Below are 22,450 nucleotides of genomic sequence, written 5' to 3'. Positions count from 1 at the left end.
AATCAGGCTGAGAACTTAATGTAATTGTGATGGCTATGAGCCCTAATTTCATTTTCTTTTTGTTCAGAGTAATACAATCATACAGGGTAGGGATAATTTCATGTTGATTCATAAAGATGAATGCTATGTATTTAGATGCTTAGCATTCTGAAGATTACTTCCAGTTATAAGTGATTTATAGAAGTTTTTATTCAAATTTAAAACTTTAAATTCTTGAGATTTCTCCAAATGCATTCAGGAGAGATATCCTCCTTGCTGTAATGGGAAAAAACAAACAAAAAAACCACCCAAACCATGTGCATTAACAGCATTTTTTTTTCAGTTTCTTATGGAGAGTGTTCCATTCTCTGCATATTTCTTCATGTGTTGAAATTGCAAAATATAAATTTGGCTTCCATGCTTCAATTGAGATGAAACTATTTAGCAAATAATGACTTGCAAAGGTCATAACTCCAATGGTGAGAGCCCAGAGATGCTGCATAGTCTTCAAATGTGACTGGAATTAAGGACTGCTTCTTCTTCATACACTTGTGTTTTTCAAAGAGGAAATGGGAATATTTAGAGTACTGATATGCTATTATTATTTTTCAATTCTTAAGGGTGATAAGAGAGTAAAGAAGGGTTACTATGGGTTATTATAAGATAAATGGAAGAAATAATCTAGGTTAGTCATAATAATAGGGGTGTCAAAAGCTGCTGGTGGTCTTGAAATTTGATTAAATAATTGGAGATGCTTGCAGGCCTCTTTTGAAAGGACACCCTGACAAATAAAATTCTGAGCATGCAATTTTAATGAGTTCTGTGAATATGACTTATCAGATTACTTGTGGTACTTTAAAATCCAACTGGGACTGCAAATTTCTTGTCTGCCACAAATAAATTAGTGCCATTTAGCTTCCAATTATGCAGCTTACAACCAGGTTAATCTTAATTGATTATATGCTTTCAGTGTTTGCATATGCCTGTCCAATAGTCAAAACCTTTCTAGATGCTGGTGTTTAAATTTTTTGGAGTGTGGGATTCATGGAAGAAAAAAATTTTGCTCAGAATTGTTTTTGTTAGAAGGAGACAGAAGCTGTGCTACATAATGCCTGTGCATAAAGGGACACAAGCCCTTGCTTTTAAGAAAGGCTGACCTAGTTGCTTGACATTTGTTTTCATCTAAATTATTTTTATATTCCAGTCAGTTTGGAACTTCAGCTTTCTAGGTGGAGAATCCCCAGCTGATGTTGCTTTTGAAGAAAACAGTTACCAGTAGCCATGCTCAGAGTACCTCTCTCTTTTCTCATAGTGTTTTTTGCCTTCATAATTCACAGGGAACTTCTAAAATACTCTTTTATGAGTACTTAACTGACTCTTAATTTACAGACACTCTCTGTTGTTTAAATGCACTGACCTGAATCTTGGGAGGGAGCATAGATATTGTAGTGGCTTGTTCTCTGGGCAAGTGTTTCAAAGCTTCCAAGTGTTAAAATTCCTCTCCCAAGCCCAAGAAGGGTTGGCTGCAAGAATCTAGAAATGCTGCAGGGATCTTTATACTTAAAGAACATAATTTAATAGAATTCATTAATTTATTAATTTCAAACTTTATCCTCTGTTTAGTTTTGCCAAGAGAACTTCTTAGAGGAAAATTTTTGCAGCCAGAGTTGATCAATAATATGTATGTTGTGTTCTGGACATTAAAACCAAGGACATTCATTTCCAGACCAGATCAGTGAGTGTCACCTTACTCACTTTGAAATTTCTTTAAAAGACTTTCTGCCACTGAGTAATGAATTTAGAAAAAAATACAGTCTTTTTGTTTGTCTCTTTAGCTCTTTTTTCCTACTTGCTTTTTTTACACCATTTGCCACTTTTCACTTATCCTTCAAGCTCTTTGGGGCAGGATTGATTCATGGTTACTTTGCTGGAGTCTTATATTGCATGTAGTGGAGTGTCCCAGAGCTTTCATTTTTTAATTAGCTGGGTGAGCTGTACAGCTTTAAGAAATTATTTCCTTTTACATTTTGCACCACCCTGTTCTGCTTTAGACAGAGGTTTTGCTGGATTAAACACACTGTGGACCTGTCAGTGTCCTGCAGCACTTTTCTGTATTGAGTGATTTGATTTGAGACTGGCCTGTTGGGGATGAATGCCAACACCAGTCTCTCTTCCTCTGAAACACACAGACAGTGTTTGAAAAAACTCTAAATTTTCCATGAGAAATTCACAGAGTGTAAAAAGCAAAAGCAGTAGTTTTCACTGCTGTCTTGTAAAGGAACTGCTATCCTTCCACCAAAAGAAAGCTCAAAATGCTGTTTTCACAGGGTTTGTCTCGAGTCGTTGTGACTCCAGTGCTAGGCTGTGGTCTGGGCTGGCATTGTTTGGGCTGGGTGAATTAAACAATGGCCACAGACTGCAAACAAGAAGACAAAAGCGTTTTCAAGGCCATGCTTCTAGCAAGCAAAAAAGCTCAGACTGTTCAGGAAAGAGGGAAGTCATGGAGAGAAGTTAGCTAAAGCCAGTGTTAGGGATAGTCTATAAGAGAAAGAAACAGTACAATGACAAAAACAGATGTGAATTAAGAGAAGAGAGCAAGAGTTTGTCTTGAAGTTACTTTTTGCCGTGGCTGTGCAGGAGTGTGAAGAGGAGTCAGCATTAGGCAGCCTCTGGAGCTGGAGGAGTGAAGCAGAGATTTCTGTCTGTAGCTTTTGCCAGTGCTTGAGCTAGAATTCCAGTGGGAGCAGAGCTGTGCACAGGAGGTTAAAGTGGGACTGCACTGGCATCTGTGAAGCCAGTCCAGCATTGAGGGACAGCATATGTACTCCTGAGGCACTGGACAGTGCTCTTGAATAGAGAAAATTATTTGTACAGCAGACTGGTTACTGGTAATCTTCCACTCTGTTTAGAATTCCATCATTTTACCTTTTGGGTTTTTCTGTAGCTGTTAAACCTGTGTCTAATTCAGTCTGGTTAGGAGTGTTAAATCTGTATACACATATATATAAGCATTTATGCCACATAACTAGTAAAGTTCACAATGAACCCACTTGAAATTATATAAGGGCATATTCATTGCATAGACTGCTTTCATTTTAGTCCTGTGTATTAGGATACTTTGGAATTTCCAGTTTGCAGAAACAGGTAAATATTTCTGCTAAACTTGAGAAGATTCACAAGGGTCTTTGTGAGAGTAGAGTTTCTGCTGCCATTCCACATAATTTCTTTCAAGAGATTAATAATAATACACCTCACTAATAAAGAACCCCAAATTGTGGAAGCCAGTGTCTTTTCTAGAGAAGGGGATAGGTTTAGCTTGTCAGCCCTCTGTGCATGGTGCAGGCAGTGCTTCTTACTTATGATGGCTTCTGCAAGAGTTGGTGACATGTCTTTGTCTTTCTAAGCATTGTGCTGGCAGCTGCTTTTTCCATTAAGTAGCAAGAAGCATAACTCATGGCTGAGCAGTGTAAGTGAGGTTAAAATAACAGAGTACAGTGACAGTGGGAGTCAGTGAGACTCCACAGGTGTGTTTTCAGTAGTGTTCAGACAGGTGAAGGTAGCAAGGATGGTATGTCTGATGTGGCTGTCAGGGAATGGTGTAGCATCCCTACTAAAAGTTTCTGGAGATGGTTGCCAATTCTATTAAGGACAAATTTCAGTGCCTTGGTCTGTGCTTGTATTACAGTCAAGTTTGGTTTAGATTATGTGCTTCCCCTAGGGCACAGTGTACAGAGATCAATCAATGCAAAAATTAACTAGCAACCTTCTTGGTGCCTTTCTGGTCATGCCCTAGGCATGACCATAATATGTCTTTGAGATTATTTCAGCTGTATCTTCGCAGGTTTCCTAATTTTGTTAATTATGTGAGTTAAAAAAAAAATTCTATGTCTTAATCTGAATGTGGATTTTTACAGATAAGTAAAAACTTAAGTTCTTGCAAATATGTCTCAAATGCTTGTGGAGCTGCTAATTCATGTACTGCAAAGGAATGCCTGTGTTGGGTTTTCCAGTGGGATCAAAACATTGTGATGGACTGAAGAAATCACCCTGAACTGCCTTGAACTTTGGAAGCAAAACCAGATTGTTGTACAGAAATGGTCTTAAGTGGGGGAAAGCACATAAAAGTAGTAAAATAGGTATCCCATGTAAGGAATAAATATAGGACAAAATTCAGTCTGGGGTAGGGATAAGACAATGGGAAGCTCTTGTAGCCTGCTGAAGCATGCTCTGCTTTCTGGAGATCTGTGTGTTTTCCATCTGGTGGCTGCCCAGACAAAACAGGAGAACCATCTGCCTTCCAGCTGGTCTGTCAGAAGGTGCCTACCAGGAAGCTCACGTGTTTGCTTATGGAGCCTGTCAGTCCTTGCAGCCCAAAGATGGGATGTGAGGATCAACGGGGAAAGACAGAAAAGGGGAAAAGAGGAATGCACCCAGAGAGGGCTTTCTCTTCATCATTAGAAACTTTGTGTTGTCCACTTGTCTGTGTGAAGGTGCATCTGAACAAGGAGTAGTGGTGTAAAAACCAATACCTAATTTTCCTTAAAGCTTCAAGCATATGATCTTGCATCCATTTGTCTTAAACTGTGTTAATTAATTGAGTGGAGATCAGCTTAAAAGGCAGTGCATGGAAATCTCGAATATTGACCTTGCTCATCTTTCCTGAAAATATGTACAAAACTTATTAAAAGGATCTGAACACTTGCTGGCAAACAGTAGCTCCCTGTAGTGGAGCAAGACAAAAATGGTATCTTGCAGAATTGGCACAGTTTGCTATAAAATCAGAGGTATTTTGCTGGAAAGTTCATTTTTGATTCATGGATTGCTTATTGGCTTCTTGTTGCCTGTTTTAAACTTTTATGGAAACACTTAAAATCATAACAATGGATAACATTCAAGAACTCTTCTAACACCCCCTGTCCCCCTGTTTCAGAGGCTTAGTCTGGGATTTCTTTGTTTGTTTGCTTTGCATAACAAGTCATTAAATCATAAGAAGCGGGAGGATTGCTGTGAAAGTCAGCACATTCTGTGGGAAGGGAAGGGAAGGGAAGGGAAGGGAAGGGAAGGGAAGGGAAGGGAAGGGAAGGGAAGGGAAGGGAAGGGAAGGGAAGGGAAGGGAAGGGAAGGGAAGGGAAGGGAAGGGAAGGGAAGGGAAGGGAAGGGAAGGGAAGGGAAGGGAAGGGAAGGGAAGGGAAGGGAAGGGTGAGTGGGGCTGGATCATGGACACTGGGGAGATGATGGGGTGGGAGCCCTTGGGAAAGGGACAGAGCCACTTCAGTCCCTAATGAGGTTTACTAAGAGCAGCAGCAGGTTCTCTGCCAGCCTTGGCAGGGACCAAGGGTATTAGCTGTGTGCAGGGGTTGAAATAGAAATCAAGGTTTATTTTTAGCACCGGTCTCTTCAGGGCATATTGGAAACCTGATCAGGGAAGTGCTGTGGTGCTCAGTGTGAGGGAGGCACCTCAACACCTGCACTGGCAGTGGATCGTGAGCTGGAAGTGAATTTGGAGAGTTGGATTTATCTAGAATGTCACTTCCTAGTGCTTCTGTGGGTTTGGTTTATCTCCAGTTTGCTTGGCTAGACCTGGGGTGCTAAATGGTGATGAGGGCACAGAAGGAAAAACTGCTTCCCAAATTACCTAATCATTTAGTGGTTCAAATAGCTCTATTTTATTATGCATGAATGCAGACATTATTGTTGGCCTCATGCATGGCTTATACTTTTATTGATTTTACCTGGAGCGTTTCAAGGTAGAATTCTGTAAAATAAACACACACATTATGCTGATCACAAAGTATTGTTGTGAAAGGCTACTGTGGGAGGGCAGGCTCAGAATAGAAATGAGATTTAATTTGACTCTAAGTGAATTTTTCTTCTCCAGGGAGTTTGCTGAGTATGTCCATGCAGGCACCCCCCAGTAATGCAGCATGTGACACAGATTTTAGTGAAATGGTTTTTAACTGGTTTCCTGTTCTGGGGTATTCTGATTCATTACAGAAGTATTAGGCTTATTTTACAGAGATCTGTTCTGTGGAAAATTCTTTTCCATGAAGCTTCACTCCATAGCAGACTGCTACATTCATTATGGAAAACTGGGCAAAGAAGTTATAGGTATCTGTGCCAAAATACCATTTAAATATATTAATTATTAAGGTTTCTTTCATCATAATAAAGCAAAATAAGACAGACATTTTTTGAAGATTGTGTAGTGCAACAATATGCAGTGCATTTTCTTTTACAATAGTAAAATGTGGACTTTGAAAATCACAGTTTGTATTGTAAATTTTCCATGAAATTGTCAAGGGCCATAAAACCTGTCTGTTGATCAGGGACTTGGTGAAATTGAGCTCACATATCTCAGGGTTGTATCTAATGTGATGTATGTTCCCTTTTTATTCATCTTTTTTCCAAATCACCAGTTCACATTTGATTCTGGCTTTCTGTTGGTTAAATGGATCATGTCCATGTGACACAAGGGTGCACACCTTGTGCCTTAAATCTGCTACTTTCAAATGTGTAAACACATTGTTTCTATGCAAATAATGAAGCACTGAAGGAGTGAACATGAAATATTTTATCTGACATACAGAAAAACCCTTGATGTGCAAAGTCCTCTGGCTGGGTATTTCTAGCCTTTTTTCACCTCTGTGTCCTCTGCAAGCTGAACTGTTTCTATAACCCAGTTCCCTGTCTTATAAAACCTCAAGTCATCTTTTGCAACCTTAATTAATTAAAATAAACTGATTAATTGCTTTGCAGATGTGACACATTTTTAAATCAGTGCCTTCTAATCATGAACATTATTCCAACTGTATGTTTATTTTTGATTGAGTAAATAAATACATAATCCCCCATATCCATCATGGCTGGTTTGTTCAGCAAGATTTCTAATAGTAAAATACTTCTGCAAGGAAAATACAATTAATATTGTACCTGTTTAATTGCTTCTTACTATAACTTCATTATGGAAATTTGGATATTTAGACTTGGAGTTGAGGCAGAATTCCAGTGTTGGTCTTAACTGAAGCTGGTTTAGGTGCAGAGTGAATTTGTTCTGTGGGGATAATGTCCTGTCTGGGTTGAGTTGGCTCAGGCTGCCTGAGCCTCTCTGTCTCCTCCCTTGAGGAAAGATGTACCTGGATTTCTGTATTTGCCTGAAAATCTAAGTGGTGTTTGAAGAAGCTTGTGTTCCTTCAGCCCTTGTGATGTGTAAAGGTGTAGTTGGCTGTGAATGTCCTGGTTGTGCATTTCTGCTCTCAGAACACCTGCAGTGAGCTGCTTTTCCTCTGTCTCTTTTCAGTTTTATTTGTGTTAGAATAGATAATTCTGTTGTACTCCATTTGGTGTTTTTTTGGGCTGGATTCCCATCCATGTGACATGCAACAGTGTACAAAAATCGGATTTTTGTCTGACTTGTCTGATCTAGACAGTGAAAATACAGTGAGCCCTTTTTAAGCTGGTTTTTTTTTGCCAATTGGTAATCTCATCCTGTTGTAGTATATGTGGTCTCTGACTTGTTTGAAAAGAACCTCAGAGATGTATAGGATGGGATTGAGGAAGACTTTTGTTTGCTGCTGCAGTGAAAAATTAATTCAAGACATGGCAACAGCTGCGGGTGACAATTTAGAGTTGCTGAATAAGTATTGTAATCAGCATTTATCACTGAAATCACATGGGATTAAACACTTTGAGGTGATTGTTCTTGGGCACAGCCTTAGGGAGGGTTATTACCATGACACAACTAGTTGTCATGGCAATGCATGGAGAAGAGGGAGACTCTTCCTTCCTCTTTTGCATTCTGCACTACTCCTATTAAAGGGAAGTCAGATCATTGGCAAAGTTGTAGTCTTCTTTTTTAAAATAGAACAGCAATTTGTACTATTGGTCCTTCATGTTCTGGTTGAGATCACAGCACATTACGTGTTCCTTTTGTGGATTTGCCTTTTCTGTGTTAAACTGGCCCCAACTTTCTCGTGGGTGGGTGGGTGTGTAGTGTGTTCCCTTGCTTGGCCTGAAGTTGGGCTTTTCCATGGAACCCAGCTGAGCTCCCAGTGCCTGTCAGCCAAGGTGAGAAGAAGGTGGCAGTGGTGAGGACTCTTGTGTTTGAGCTGTGCAGGGCACTGGCCAGTGCTGTCCTACAGGTTGTCCTGCCTGCTTTCCCTGCAGTGCTTCACCTTCACACCCTGCAAGTGATTAGTGAAGGTTGATACAAAAACAAAGAAAATCTGGGTAAAGTGATGCAGTAAATTAGTCTCCCTGACTTGTTAATGGGTTTTGTTATTTAGTGAAATTAATATTGGTAGCATTTCCTTTCTGTGTGATTATCTGTGGGTTGTGGCCCTGCATTTTGCTGAAGTTAACTTGGTGGAACTCAGATAATGTGAATGGGTCTCTGCAGAAATGCTCAAATTATTGTTTTGGAGTCTAATTTATAATTAAAATTAATTTTTGAGGATCCAGTTTCAGAAGTATGTTGTAAGCATCCCTTAATGGTATATTTTATGCAGCTAATCCCCTTTCTCTTTTATGTCATGAAGTAATGACAGGTCTTCATAAACCTCTCCCTGCTTGGGTCTCATCAGAATATGATTGTAGCAGTGCTAATGGACTATTACATACCTCTGTCCAGCCCACAAATGTTCATGTGGTAGTGAAGAATTTTTATTATTAAGTGTAAGTCAGACATAACTGCAAAATAATGGGATTTGTCTTAGAAGAGTTATTAAATAAGTTTCATCTTTGAAACTCTGTAGTCTTAAAACATAAGGTTTGGTAAATGTTTTTACAATGAAAAGCAATTCCAGGTCTCAAGTCTTATTTGACAAGTTTTTCCTTACAAGTTGAGCAGCCCTCACTTAGTTATTTAACAAAAGCATCAGCAACCTCAAATAGAATTTTATGTATTTATTTTAGATATTTATTTAATGAATTTTAGTTGTAGAGCTTTTCTTAATATGGATTCATTCTTTTCACAGTTGCTGCAGCCCAAGCCATAGCAGAAGAAAGAAGAAGCCAAAGTGGCATTAGCCCCCTTACAGTCCAGACCTCAATAAAGACAGCAACTAAACCAGGTAATAATTACAGGTCATTGCTCTTAATGAAGTGCTGTGCTCACAAGGGAGAGTTAGTAGGAATTTAAAAGAACATATTTAGAGAGAAGTTAGTTGCTTTTTCTTCAGGAGGCATCAGAGCACCTGGTAGATGGTTTGTAGGTCTGGTTTTGATGACAGATTTCTGCTTTTGACTGGCTTAGAGTTCAGTTGAAGTTGCCTGTCTCGTAAACAGGGCATGACAGCAAAGATAAATGATGGTAGCTGGGCAAGTTACCAGCTTATTTCCTGCTGAAATTCAAGTTTTCATACCTGCAAAGACTGCTTAAGTCTTGGTTCTGCTTAGTCTGCAAATGAGCTGTCCTACAGTGCTCTGAATTTGTCATGAGAAGTGAATTATCTGTTCCCAGATGACATTTTCCTAAATTCCTGTCATTCTTGTTCATGGGAGTTAATATGTACAAGAATGAGGATCAGAGCTGAGTTTGAATAGGATATGTTCTCACACATCTGACTTCTTAGGCTTTCTTTTGATTATACCTATTGAGCCTTTAATATGATGTCTACTCTCTCTTACATCTATTAAAAATAGTGTTATGAGGGAATGGAAAGGGGAAAAAGGAGGATGTTCAGCTTTCTTTCAATTTTTCAGATGGTATATTTAATCTCTATGTAGAATGTGCAGTAATTGGGTGGTGTGTGCATCTCTCAGGAAGTTTCATTCTCCTTTTGATAATAAAGACTTTCAACTTTTTATTTAAATTTGAATGTTCAAAGTCATTGACAATTATGTGTCTTCAATTTTGTTTTGACAGTGATAGATGGTTCCATGCTAAGAACAGAAGAAAGGCAAAGACTGGCCAGGGAACGTAGAGAAGAGCGGGAAAAGCAACATGGTATTTTCATGTTTCACTTAAAATATAATTTTTTAAAATATTTCTGTTAAAGGAATTACTGTCCCCCTTACTCCATGTTCTGTCACTTTTTGTCAACTTGCTGGGGCCAAGAGACAAGGTCTGCTCTTGGTCTTGCATCAGTGTCCATCTGTGAACCTGAATGAATTCTTGATTTGAGAGGAAAATGCTGTGGAGTGTTTAGCTTGTTGAAGCTCTGTGTCATTTCTGATCTTCTATTTCTTAGAGACCACCCAGCAAATTTAGTTAATTCCTTATTGAAGGTCTTAACAAAAACACTTTGGAAAATAAAACTTTAACTTAGATCTCCTTCCTATAGCCCTGAAGACTGATGTTTGGAGAATGCTGATTCAGAGAAAACAAAAAAGATTTAGCTACTTGAATGGCCTGTTTGCCTTGAACACTGCTTCCCTTGTTTCCCAGCACACTGAAGTGACTCCTGTATTGAAGTGTCAGCAGTATACACTTTATCTTAGCAGGGAATCTGAGACTAGAGAACAGCAGAAAACTCTTGCCCAGCTTTGTGCTGTTTGTGATGTGAATCAGTGCATGTGTGTAGCAGGAGATGAAAGGGTCACAGTGTGCCCTGCAGTCCTGGGTCTTGGGCTCCCAGCTTGTGAGGAGAGATGTCTCTCTGAGCTGTAAGTTTGTTTCTTAACGTAAAAGCAAAGACCCACAAGAATAGGAATTGTTGTGTTATCCTAATATGGGAGCAGGGTACATATAAAATTTAGAAATATTTTGGGGGTCCATGTGTAGAAGCTGCCTGTACATTGTTGTTGTGATTATCTGGTCTCTTTGTTCATTTCACCTGTCTGGCCATGGAAAATACCCTGTGCATTCTAGCTTTGTGTCACAGGACATGAGGCTTCCTGTTGAACTGCACACAGCTGTTCCTTGGTGGAGGCTGCAGAGAATAGTGATACAACCATTTTGGACTCTGATGCAGGAACTGTTGGGTCTTCCCATCTTGTCACTCAGTGCCTTAAAGAAAAAAAAGTGCAACAGAGAAAATTCTACTTTTTGATTTTTAATTTACTGCTTCCTTACAGAGACATCACTATTATGTTGATAAGAGAAGTGTATGCTTAATATAGGGAATATACATATCCTGATATTCCTGTCTAGACAGTAAAGCCTAGTGGCAGGCAGAGTTCTAATTCCACTTCCAGCCTGGGGACAGAATTAAAGATGAATCTGTTGTCATGTGTGATGCCATCCACCTCTGCAAGCTCATCTTCCTGTGCATGTTCACTTCAAGTGTTAAAAATTTTGCTTGGATAGTCTCTTGCTTGTAAGTTGCCTTGCAATATCAATGAATGGCTAAGTTTGATTTTAATTTTTTCTTAAAAATAATTCTTACAGCTGCCAAAGAGACACAAATCCTTGAAAAGGAGAGAAAAGCAAAACTCCAGTATGAAAAACAGTTAGAAGAAAGGCAGAGAAAGCTAAAAGAAATGAAGCAAAAAGAGGAGCAACGGAGGGCAGCAGTAGAAGAAAAGAGGAAACAAAAAATAGAGGAGGAAAAGGTAACACACATCCAAGTTCTATAGTTTAAAAGAACTACATTGTTTTCCTACATTACCATGCTCTGAAGTGGTGTGAATGAGAAACTCAGGGAAATGATGAATGTGTTAGAACATAAAAGTGTTTTCCTTATTTACAGTGGTCTGTGTAGGCACATGTCCACCTTCCTCACAGAGCTTTAGCCGCAGCTGAGGCACTTGGGATTTCAGGAATGTGGCTGTTTAGCCACTGGCTGTTTTTCACACGAGCAAAACCCCACTCCATATTCCTAGATGTCCAGATGCCTTCAGAGCACTTTATAGAGTCTGTCTGTAAATCAGCATGGGTGACAAGTCTTAGATTACTTCTCTTATTTCTGTCTTGCTTCCTTGGAGCTCTGCTGAGCCTGACTCACATTCTCTTAATTTTTCTAAATCAGAATTCATTTCTGTATGATGAAAGGTGGTGATGTTATCTGCATATTTGTCACTTGCTGCTTTGAACTCTGTAGTGACTGTTCTCACTGGCTTTTGTTCTGACTGCACATGGATGGGCAGAGTAGTGTTTGAGTTTGGGACTCACTGCAAATGGATAGAAGTTGACAACAGAAACAAATACATGAAGTTATTCCATCCTTTTGACAAGTATCTCTGTTAATGCATATTAAATGTGAAGGTTCTGAAAAGGTTCTTTTCCAGGGTGTCAGCAGTGGTAACATCACCCATCTGTGCTTTCATAAGCTGGTTGTAAGAACTTGCTGTGGGTCTGTGGTGAAGAGCTTGTAAGCCTGGCTGGCTGCTGCTTTGGAGTCCAGTGTTGTTATACTGTTCTAGCAATCCATCTTTGCTGCCCTTTTTCACTGGCAGTATTCTCCATTGATGTTTGGTGTTTTGTAATCAGCTCCTGGGTGTGGTCAAATTGATATTCCATTTGAACTTCATAGAATAGTTTAAAATGCTGGAGAACAGAAATGTTTGGGTGGGCTGTGACTGCAGTCTGATGCAGTGTCATTTCTTTAGGCAACTACTTTATGCAAGAAACATCCCTTATGCTTCAAAAAAGATGTTACATTTGCATTTATTATGTTTATTCATGTAGCTTTGAGGGTGGTAGGTATGTTTAAGTGAATAATCAAGGATGACAAGGACTAGCAATGAGGTGTTAACCTTGTCTTTTGCTCAGTCCCTGGACATGACCTACATGGAGAGTTACACGTGCAGAATCTGGAAGGTGGGAGGACAATATGGATTTGACCTGTAAAACCTTGTCTTCAATCAGAAAGTGAAAACAGATCTTGAGTTTGGTACTCTGACATGAGGAAAAAATACCAGCAAGATACCATATACAGTTGTAAATTTGGTAGATAGAAGTGCTCAAAATACATGGTCCCCAAAATTATTACTAACTTATTCAGCCAAGACTTCTTTAGTTAGTTACCTAATCAGGTAGAGGCAGCAGCACAGTAGCAAATACTGTGGGAAAGGAAGTGGTTCTAAGAATCTTGAAGAACAGTAGCCATGGTGAGGATTCAGAAGCTTGTCTCCCCACAGCTCCTCAGTTATTCTGCACATCTCTGCAGCTCACTGTATTGAGACCTTGAGCTCATTTCTGACATTTGTAAAGTGAGGCCTATGTCTTTAACTCTGACTGAAGAATTACTGCACTGCAGATACTTCCATGGAAATACAATCTACAGATTACATAATGTCTGGGTACTTTGGCACCTTAGGTAAACTCTAGTTCAGGTTTCTCTAACAGAGGGGAAGCTAAGCTTTATATTTCAAACAAAAACTTTTACTTTTATCTTTTTTCAATGAGCAGAATCCTCCCTTTCTTCCAAGTTTACATAGTGTGTTTTTCACAGCAGCTTCTTTAGTTTGTATTGTGAAATGGTGTTGAAAGAAGGTGAAAATCTTGTGTCCCTAAGCAGGAGAAATGGCTGTATAATGAGTTCCCTTGACATCTTACTGCAGTGTGTCTGCAGCAAACAGTGCTTCAAAAGATCACTTGGGATATAACTATTCCAGAAGAGAAATGTGTTGTTGACACGTGTGGAAACCTGGCTGGCAAGAAAGAGTCTAGCATGGTTACAGTTCATCTTTATGCACAAGAGCTAAAGCTCCCCTGCTGGCAGTTACTAGTTCTGGAGACAGCAGCAAAAGCTTCTTTCAGCCCCCTTTGTCCTGTCAGCTGTGGTTGCTGAGGCCTGAAGTTGATTCTTCCTTTGCAGTTTTGACTTTGTCTTCTTGTTCCTGGTTTCATCACATCTCTCATAATGTCAGTGTCTGTTAAGACCTGAGTCATTGTTTTTATACTTCTTTGAAAATACAAATAACTTTATACTTGGTATATTATAATGGAGAAATTTTATCACCTTTTAAAAATAACTTCATCATATAAATAGTTTCAAGGGTAACTGATTTTTTTTGTTCAGTTTGGGGTTCATCCCTGTTTAGAAAATAAGTAGTGCTTATAGGAATAGGAATCTGTTTGGTGGCTATTTTAAGTAAAGAGTAGAATAGATTATCTGTGCTTTAGCTCTTCCTAATCATGTCTGCAGTGTTTTGAAGCCATTAATTACCTTCAACATTCTTTGCATGATAATTTTTGCAACAAAAACCTGGTAAAACAGCTTATAAATCATACTGGGGGGTCTGTATTTTGTTTCCTGGTGTGGCAGTGGTTAACAGTGACAAGCTTCACGAGCTGTTGTTTGTAGGAGCGCTATGAAGCAGTTCTGCATCGCACCTTGGAACGGAGTCAGCGGCTGGAAACACGCCAGAAGAGATGGTCATGGGGGGGCTCTGTAACTCCAGACTCAGAAGGCAAAACAGGTAAGCAGCACTGTTTTTAGTAGGACAGAAAATCACACAGTATTCTGTGTCAACACTGGCAGATGCAGCAGGGACCTGGGCATCCTTTCCTGTCTTGGATCTTAAAGCGGGATCTATGGGTAGCTCATGGGAAAGTGTCATATCTGTACTTGGCCTGAAATGCTGCTCAGACTTAGAGCTATTTTTGACCTTGGGAAGAGCTGGAGAGAAGCTCCATGGGAAATACAACACATGACAGCACTGCCACTCCTCAAACATCAGATGAAGGGAATTACGAACTGTAATACTAATAATTCAGCATCCTTCAAATGCAGTCCATGCAATGGGGTGCTAAGACTGTGATAAAACAAAAAATACCCAGTTATACTCTAATGTCACATCTGAAATGTTTTAAACACACCCTTGGAGTTACAGAATGCTGACTATGTGAATACCCAGTAATGGGTAAGGAGATGTAGTGGACAGTTTTGGAGCATGGTTTCTGTTGTGGGTTAGGTGATGCATTTTAAGAGTATTGAATTTGAGCTCAGATATAATTTCATGTTTCACAATTAACTGTTTCTGCTTGTAAATATTGGCTGGTCTGATGTCAGAATGAAGATTGCAGTGGAAGGCATCTTTTCATGTACTTCCTAACCACCAGTAAATAACATAAGTTAATGGCCAGGAATAAAACAAAACAAAAAATGCTTCCATTCAGCCTGTCTTCTGTATTGATGGAATTGTACAGAGTGTGGTACTGTCATTTTCTGTCAGCTTGAGTGTGTGTTTGTAACATGTTTGAAAGTGCTCTGATATTAGTTGTCATGATGTGCAGCATCCCCATTTTTTGATTAACTTGAATTTTTTGCTCTTTGACCTCATGACTTAGCTTACAAACCTTCTTCTTCTACAGAACAACAGAGCATGGATGAAGGTGGAGCTGGTGGTATTGATATCTAAAATTTTCTTTTTCTGTTATTTTACACTCACTACTAATGTTTTAAACTTGAGTTCTTCTCACACTAAGGAAAACCATCTTCTAGATCTTTTCCTGGATCTTGGCCAGCTGTGCAACAAATGTGATCCCTAAGTAGAAAGCAGCCCCCCTCATTTTGGCTATCCCTCCCAGCTAATTCAACTACAGCTTAAGTCATGGCATCCTGAGGGAATTTTCAGGCAAAGGCTATGTGCATTTGGGTTTTTAAAGAGATCTGGATACAGCACAGGGAAATGAGGAATTCCTGCTGGCAAGTATTTGAATATAAATTAGTTCAGTGGTCTAAGATTTGGAGGGCTTAAGGGCAATTTCAGACTGTTTCATTGCTTCCTAATTTGCAAAAAGGACATGATATGGCTTGGTTTGTTTCCTTCTTGCTTTGGTTTACCAGTAGTTGAAGTAACATTTGCAAAATCAAATTATATTTTGGTGAAACTTTGTGAAAGGGAGTGAGTTTCTTCCACACTTTGATACTTTTTCCATGATCAGAGCTGTTCCAATTATCTAAAGATAATTCTCTACATTAAATGTGTTCTTATTGAATTTCTGGGACTTCCCAGTGCACAGACTGAGCCATTCATAGAAATGCTTTGGATCACTGATGCATATGTTTAATATGCAGAATTATTTCTTGTAGCTAGATTGAGATGAAAACTCTCAGCTGAGACCCAGCTGAATCTGAATCCTGACAGTCTGTGCATGCCCCCAGCGTTACTAATGCAGTGCAGCTGTCTGTGACACAGACAAGTGAGACTTGAAAATGCAGTGAAGGTCTGACCAAGTATGATTGAACCACTCTGGCAACACAGCAGAAGCATGTGTATTTTAGTTGACTTTTCCCTTGCCCTATCCCTAATTTTCTCCAAAATCAGCCAGTTTGGATGGGATGGTTTATCCACTTTACATGTGTTCCTTGGATACATATATAAATCCATTTACTGTATCTCCCACTACCAAATATCATTTAACCTTGAAGCTGGGAAATCACATTTTCCTTACATGTTTAGGAAAGCACTAGGTTTTATTCTACTAACAAACACAAAATAATGTTCTTTGTTCTCTCCTGATTTATGTGAGAAAATGAGCCTTGTCTGTCCTTTCCATTGTGGAGGAAGATCTTCAGTGCTGCTGAAGCACATTTAAGATAAAATATCTTCCAACACAAATGCTCCTGCTATAATAATAGGTGCTTAAACTGTGATTTATGCATCACAAAGTAACTGTGCAGATAGTTCAGCAGTAGTAGATCAATTTGGATAACTTGGCACCAATCTGGAAAAAAAATTGCTGCAGAGATAAACAGGTAAAGCAATGTCCTGGTCAAACTCTTGTGCACCCACATTGTTTTAAAATTGTGTTTGAATTTTATGTTAATGTTTCAAACATGAAGCTGTGATGTGTGGGGTGGATAAAGTGTAACCATGACTGGTTTTACATTTCTCATATTTATTCCTATTTCGGGGTAGCTCTTTTTAACTTTGAGAGCTCATGACTTAATTATTATTAAAAATCTGCCTAAGCCACGTGGGGTACTTAAATCCCGCTGGCTTTCTAAAAAATTCTTATATGGTCCATTTTGCTTTATATTTGCATATTTTCTGGAAAGGCAGCAATTACCTTTTTATTTCCACTCTGAAAAATGACACCATATGAGCTCTACTCCATTACACCATTGTGGCTGAATAGTGCACCTTCTCTAACTGCATGTCTGGAGCAAATTTCAATGCAATATTATATTTCCACTATCAAAATCTGTGGCAGATTTGGGATTAAAGCCCCATTTCTTAAAATGAGAACCATTTGGGGAACTGATTTCAAATATTCTCTAATTATTTTAGGACAAAAGGCATTTGTGTCTATTGTAGTGCTGTGCAAAAAAAAAATGCAGAATCAAATATGTCTTCCATGAACTGGGTGTGTCAACAGTAATATTTAGGAACATTGAGTGGCAGAGCAGAGGTTTGGGTGATGGTGTGCTCTGGAAAGTGAAGCTTGTGTAATGGAACATTTCTCCAGCCATCAGTGGTTCTGTGGGTTGTTGAGTGTGATTCATGAGACCACAGCAGGGATCCTGCTGATGGTGAAATGTAAAAATGGATGAAAGCCCCAGAGTCAAGTGTTACATTAATGGCATTGCTGTCAGTGCTAAGATGAAGCAGGCAGGGTGTGGGTCTGCCAGGAGAAATGGCCAGGCTGTGCAATAAAGCATCCTTGATGACAGTCCTGGTAAAGGGAGTGTTTTAGTGGTGCCTGCTGAGCAGAACTAGAGGTTCAGGTGCATCAGGACTGGAGACATGCTATTAGAATAGAAATGGGGCTGCCAGAGTCTCTCCTTGCTGAATAAAGACCTTCCTTGTCCAAGTAGAAATTCGGAAGGAAGTGAGAGACAGCTCTTCTTATTTCCTGTAGCCTCAGGCAATGCTGCAGCACCCTCTCTCAGTGAAACCCTGTGAGGATTGAAAGCTCCTCACTCTGAGTGTTTTTCTTTTTTTCCCGTTTTTTTTTTTTTTTCCCGTGTTTCCCAGCTCCTTGCCCAGTTCCAAGTCCTGGTGCATGGCAGACATGCTTTCTTCAGCTCTGCTTCCATTCCATTAGAAAAATAGAGAAGTTGGTGTCACATGGACTGTGCTTCTTGCAATTCAAACCATTTGATGGAGATTTTCTAACTTTCCCTCAAAGAAGATATTACTTTTTCAAATGATGTTTCATAAATAGATACATAACCAAACTGGCTGGTTATACAGGAATATCCTGCCTTTCCTCTAAAGCTTTTTTTCTCGAGAAAGGAGCTTTAAAGTTTGCAGAGGCTGTTCTGTGAATGAGGTAGGGAAAAAGTTGAGGGCATCTGATCAGGCAGATGTATCAAAAAATCACTGACCTCTGTACCTGGATCCAGTAGGTGATAGACCAAATCACAGATTTCATGCAGATATTGAAGTGCTAAATTGAACCAAGAGAAATTTGTGTGAAGTGTCTCTGTGATGTTTGGAGGCATTGGACTCAGTTGAGTTCAGGCAGGAGCCAGGATTTCCTTTCAAGAGCAGACACTAGAGGGTAGCCTTCCCCTTCAAAAGCACCCAAATACATGAATTATGAGCTTCCTGATTTTCATATATAAAACCTCTTAAGGCTGTTTAGTTATCCCAGTTCTCAGACTCCATTCATAAAATGCCTCCTTTTTTTCTTCCCCCTCTTTTTTTTTATGTTGGTAAAGATCACTAAGATCAGGTCTTCATTTCTAAACTAGTTTTAGTAGATCCCCCTCTTATCCCATGGAGACTTTGCTCTTGTTCACTGTCACAAGAGCTTCCCCTAGGGCTGTCCATAGGAATCCTTACATCCTGGCTCTGCCTGTAAGGGCTGTTGTATCATGCTGGCAAAGGGAAAAGATGTTGCCTCTCTGGTGAGTAGTGCTGCTGTGTCCTTTGGTCCTTATGCACTAATGAGTTCAGATTAATCATCTTTGCTGTGCAGCATGTCAGTAAAATCAATTACTTGTGTTAGATGTATAGAATTTCGTGTGTTTGTTGTGCTGGTCTGCACCACTCTGTGTACATTAATGTTTTCTGCTTACAGAGTTTCTATAGCAACAGGTACATGCTTTTCCAAGGCTTTCACACTCTGGAGTAGTGTTCATCCTGAAAGCACATTATTTGAAATTAAAAAGCAGGTATTTATCTGCCTTGTAATAAACTTGGAGTTCTGCCACGTGAGATGTGATTTTTGTGTGTGTATATACATACAAAAAGAAATTAATGCCTCTTGTGGCAGTTTTTTTCTGAAAAAATGCAGATTTGATAGGAAACATTAACTAAAGAGTAGCTTTTAGAGAAAAATTGGCAATTTCTAAAATACAGCAACATTTGTGAAGCAATCAGAAATAGGAATGCTTGCTTTCCTTTCCTTAGGACTTGGTTTTATTCTTCCAAAATAATTTGTTTTTGTATGGATTTATTAACTAGTGGTTAAAAAACTGTTTTGACATACCTATGTGGCAGGAATGAAGAAAGAAATTTTCCAGATTCTGTTATCATTTTCTGTGTCTTGCCAGTCTGGTAACAACAGGCAACCTCAGTGGCTTTTGTGTTTGCATGTTAGGGGCATGGGGTTTAAAAATCTCTTGTTTGCACACACGTGCATAAATCCTGGCATGACTCCACTAAACTGTCCCAACTGGTGCTAAAGGTATCAAGCCTGTTTGAAGGAAAACGAAATAATTTGTGTTTGTCATTGAACAAAAGTGGAAATAGCTTTCAGGATGTAATACTTGGAGAGTGAGCTCTCAGCAAAGTGCGAAAGGCTCAGTATGAATAAGAGTTCTAAAGTTGTCACTTCTCTCCACAGCCAGCAAACGTTCACCCTCCACAGCCAGCCTCAAACAGGCAGAGGCTGCTGTGAGCAAATGCCTCTCATCCTCTGGAGCTCTTGGAAATGCCTCAGATAGAAGTAAGTGTGGGTGTGTGGCTGCTGGGAGCAGGGCACTGCTCAACTGTGGCTGGGGAGGAGACAGGAGGTGGAATGAAACTCCTTCCTCCTCCCCTGCTTTGTGACTCACTTCATATTTTGATCTCAGATGCATTTCATGCAATTTGTTAATCCAGCTTGACTGCTCAGGGTTTTGACCCAGTTGATGTGATCTCTGTTAGAGGAGAAGAGCAATGGTAAAAACTCCTGGTTTTTTATTTTTTATTTCTGTAATTCTGTTACTAAAGTCAAATCTCGGTCAATGATTCACAGATAATTTCCCATCATCTCTATGGATTTGCATGCCTTAATTCACACCCTAAAATTTCAGCAAAATATAAATAGTTTGAAAATAAAGTTTACCTTGTTCTGTTAGACAGCTTCAGTCATTTGATTGTCAGTGGGAAGGAAAAAAATCAAATTTGACAAGGAATTGTCCTAACATACTTGTTAAGATAAATTAAAACTATTTGTAGGGGCACATATTTTGGCTTGTTTTAGCATGAGATTTTGTTATTTGGAATCTTCCTAGAGTTTCATAGGAGCCTGCCTGTGTTGCAAAAATGGAGGTTTTTGCTTTTGTTTTTTGTTTGCCTAAAATGATGAATAAGCTAAAAGCTGTTTAATACAGATCTGTTTAAAAGCAGATTCAGCTAGGTCTGTGCTGCAATGTTCTGCCAGTCTGCAGCCTCTGATCAAGCAAACTGTGCTAAAAGAATTCCTGACATAAACACAGCTAAAGGTGGTTTTGCTGGTTCATGTTGGAAGGTGATGCAGCAGAAAAATTTGTGCTCATACACTGTGTGCCTGGTGGGGAAATCAGTGACTATATTTATACTGGCAGGGGCTCTGAGTCACTGAAGGCTGCTTGTGATTTTAAATTATATTTATATATTATGTGTCTGCAGGGTTCAGCTCTGGATATGAGTCAGAAGCAGGGCTGTAAAGTACGAATTAAACCTCTTACAAAGGGAGTCACTAATTATCAACTAATTGGGATTGCTTTCAAACTTATTGTCATACCCTGAAATCCTTTGTGAATCCTTAGTCACTTTGGAGGAAATATTCTCAGGTGACCTGAAATATAAGAAATTTGAGCAGGTCTCCAAGTGATCTACGTGGTCAGGATGTAGAGGTTGACTTAGAATGATCCTGTGCTCTCAATCTGATATTCAGGGAGAGCTATCTGTTTGGTAAAATGATGAGTAAATTCACAGGACAATAAATAAAGTCACAGAATGAACCACATTGCTTCTGTTGTGCATGTGTGCCTGGGAGGGTGAAAGAGCAGAATGTGGAAATGAGAAAATGATGCTTGTCCTGGATCAGTGAAGTATCCCCACTTAACCCTGTGTTCTGTGTTAATTCTAGGCTCACTCATACTCATAGAGAATGTGAGCAGTTGTATTTTACAATTCTCATGTATTTTAAAAGGTGTACAAGGATGGCCTCAGTAGGTCTAGCAAAAATCAGTTGTGGCTGACATCCTGCTGCTGTGATCAGAAACATGCAGAAATAAAAGAAATAATGCTTTATATAAAGCGGTTCTTCCCTGATCCAGTTTTTCTGCTTCTGAGAATTCAATATTATAAAGCAACTTAATCATTCCTCTCTCTCTTAGGGAAGTGGGGCAGGTGTTGGAGGGGACCTCTGAGCTTTTCAGCATAATTAATCCATGCACTTTCACTTCCAGGTACCACAAAGAGAAGTGCCTCATTAAACAGACTGAATAACAAAGTCCCTCCACATTCCCAGCAGTCAGCACCCAAAGGTTCGCAGGTGGAACAGAAAGGTGCTAGAAACCAGTTTGTTTTGAGAGTTGGGAGGCAGTAAATGGGATATTTGAAGATTACTTTAAACCATGTCCCAGTTCCATTATGAATGTTTTCACTCAGGCATTCATTCAGTCTGTGCACTAAATATCATTATGCACGTTGCAGTGCCAAGTATTGGGTAACTGTGTCTAAACCAGCTTTATTCCTCTGAAAAGTGGAAGGGTGGGGGGAAAGTAGACAAATGGTAGCCAAACCATTTAACTCATGAGAAAATAGTGCTTCATAATGATACATTGGTGGTTTTAGCTGATTAGTAAAAGCAAAGCATGGGATGGCAATTCAGAAAATCATGTCTTGTTAAAAATAATCTTCCTTGCGCTTGGTCTCTAGGAGGAACAGAAAAGAAGAGGAGCACATCTTTGAGTAGAATGAGTAGTAAACCCCAGTCCTCTCCAGAGCTAGAAAAAGTGAAAAAGGAAGAAAAACCAGGTGGTTGTTTCATAAAACTGAATATTTTTTTAAAGCCTTTAAAGTTTGGATGGGCTTGATTTCACTACTTTCCTAGGTTCTTAAATTTCTAGGACTTTTTAATGGCTTGTTAGTTACCCAGTGTTAAAGGTAAAATGGACAAAAAAAGAAATCCTCTAAGAGGGCCTTTGTTAAATGGCACTACATGTAGATAGCAACTTGTCTCTCTGCTTAGTAAAGCAATCTGTTTGAGAGCTGGTAGGTTTAAGGGTCAGAAAAGGTAAAAATGTCACTGATCTGTTCACTTCTTCATTAAATCTTACCTTTGCTTTTTAAAGTTCCCTTTCATTATTCAGTTTTAAAGCAACTTCTGTGTTCCTGCTGCTGGTGTAAACCACATGCATGCAGAAAGAAGAAATCTGCTCTCACTTCAGTCTCTTGTGGTCTGTGTATTCACCACTAGGTTACAAATAACCTCTTTCCT

General features: G+C 39.3%; 1 protein-coding gene across 1 annotated transcript in view; it reads left to right on the top strand.

Annotated features, from left to right (window-relative positions):
- MAP7D3 (MAP7 domain containing 3) overlaps window positions 1-22,450 on the top strand; it is a 44,061-nt gene that overhangs the window by 4,007 nt on the left and 17,604 nt on the right. The window contains exons 2-9 of the mRNA XM_056491752.1: window positions 8,952-9,047; window positions 9,842-9,922; window positions 11,306-11,469; window positions 14,166-14,280; window positions 15,176-15,208; window positions 19,604-19,705; window positions 21,417-21,515; window positions 21,889-21,987. Coding sequence (XP_056347727.1) covers window positions 8,952-9,047; window positions 9,842-9,922; window positions 11,306-11,469; window positions 14,166-14,280; window positions 15,176-15,208; window positions 19,604-19,705; window positions 21,417-21,515; window positions 21,889-21,987 — 789 coding nt within the window. The remainder of the gene's footprint in view (window positions 1-8,951; window positions 9,048-9,841; window positions 9,923-11,305; window positions 11,470-14,165; window positions 14,281-15,175; window positions 15,209-19,603; window positions 19,706-21,416; window positions 21,516-21,888; window positions 21,988-22,450) is intronic.

Source organism: Oenanthe melanoleuca, chromosome 4A, assembly GCF_029582105.1.
Source record: "Oenanthe melanoleuca isolate GR-GAL-2019-014 chromosome 4A, OMel1.0, whole genome shotgun sequence".
Classification (NCBI taxonomy): Eukaryota; Metazoa; Chordata; class Aves; order Passeriformes; family Muscicapidae; genus Oenanthe; species Oenanthe melanoleuca.
Note: the sequence above shows the minus strand (reverse complement) of the source record. Positions and strands in the feature narration are given on the sequence as shown.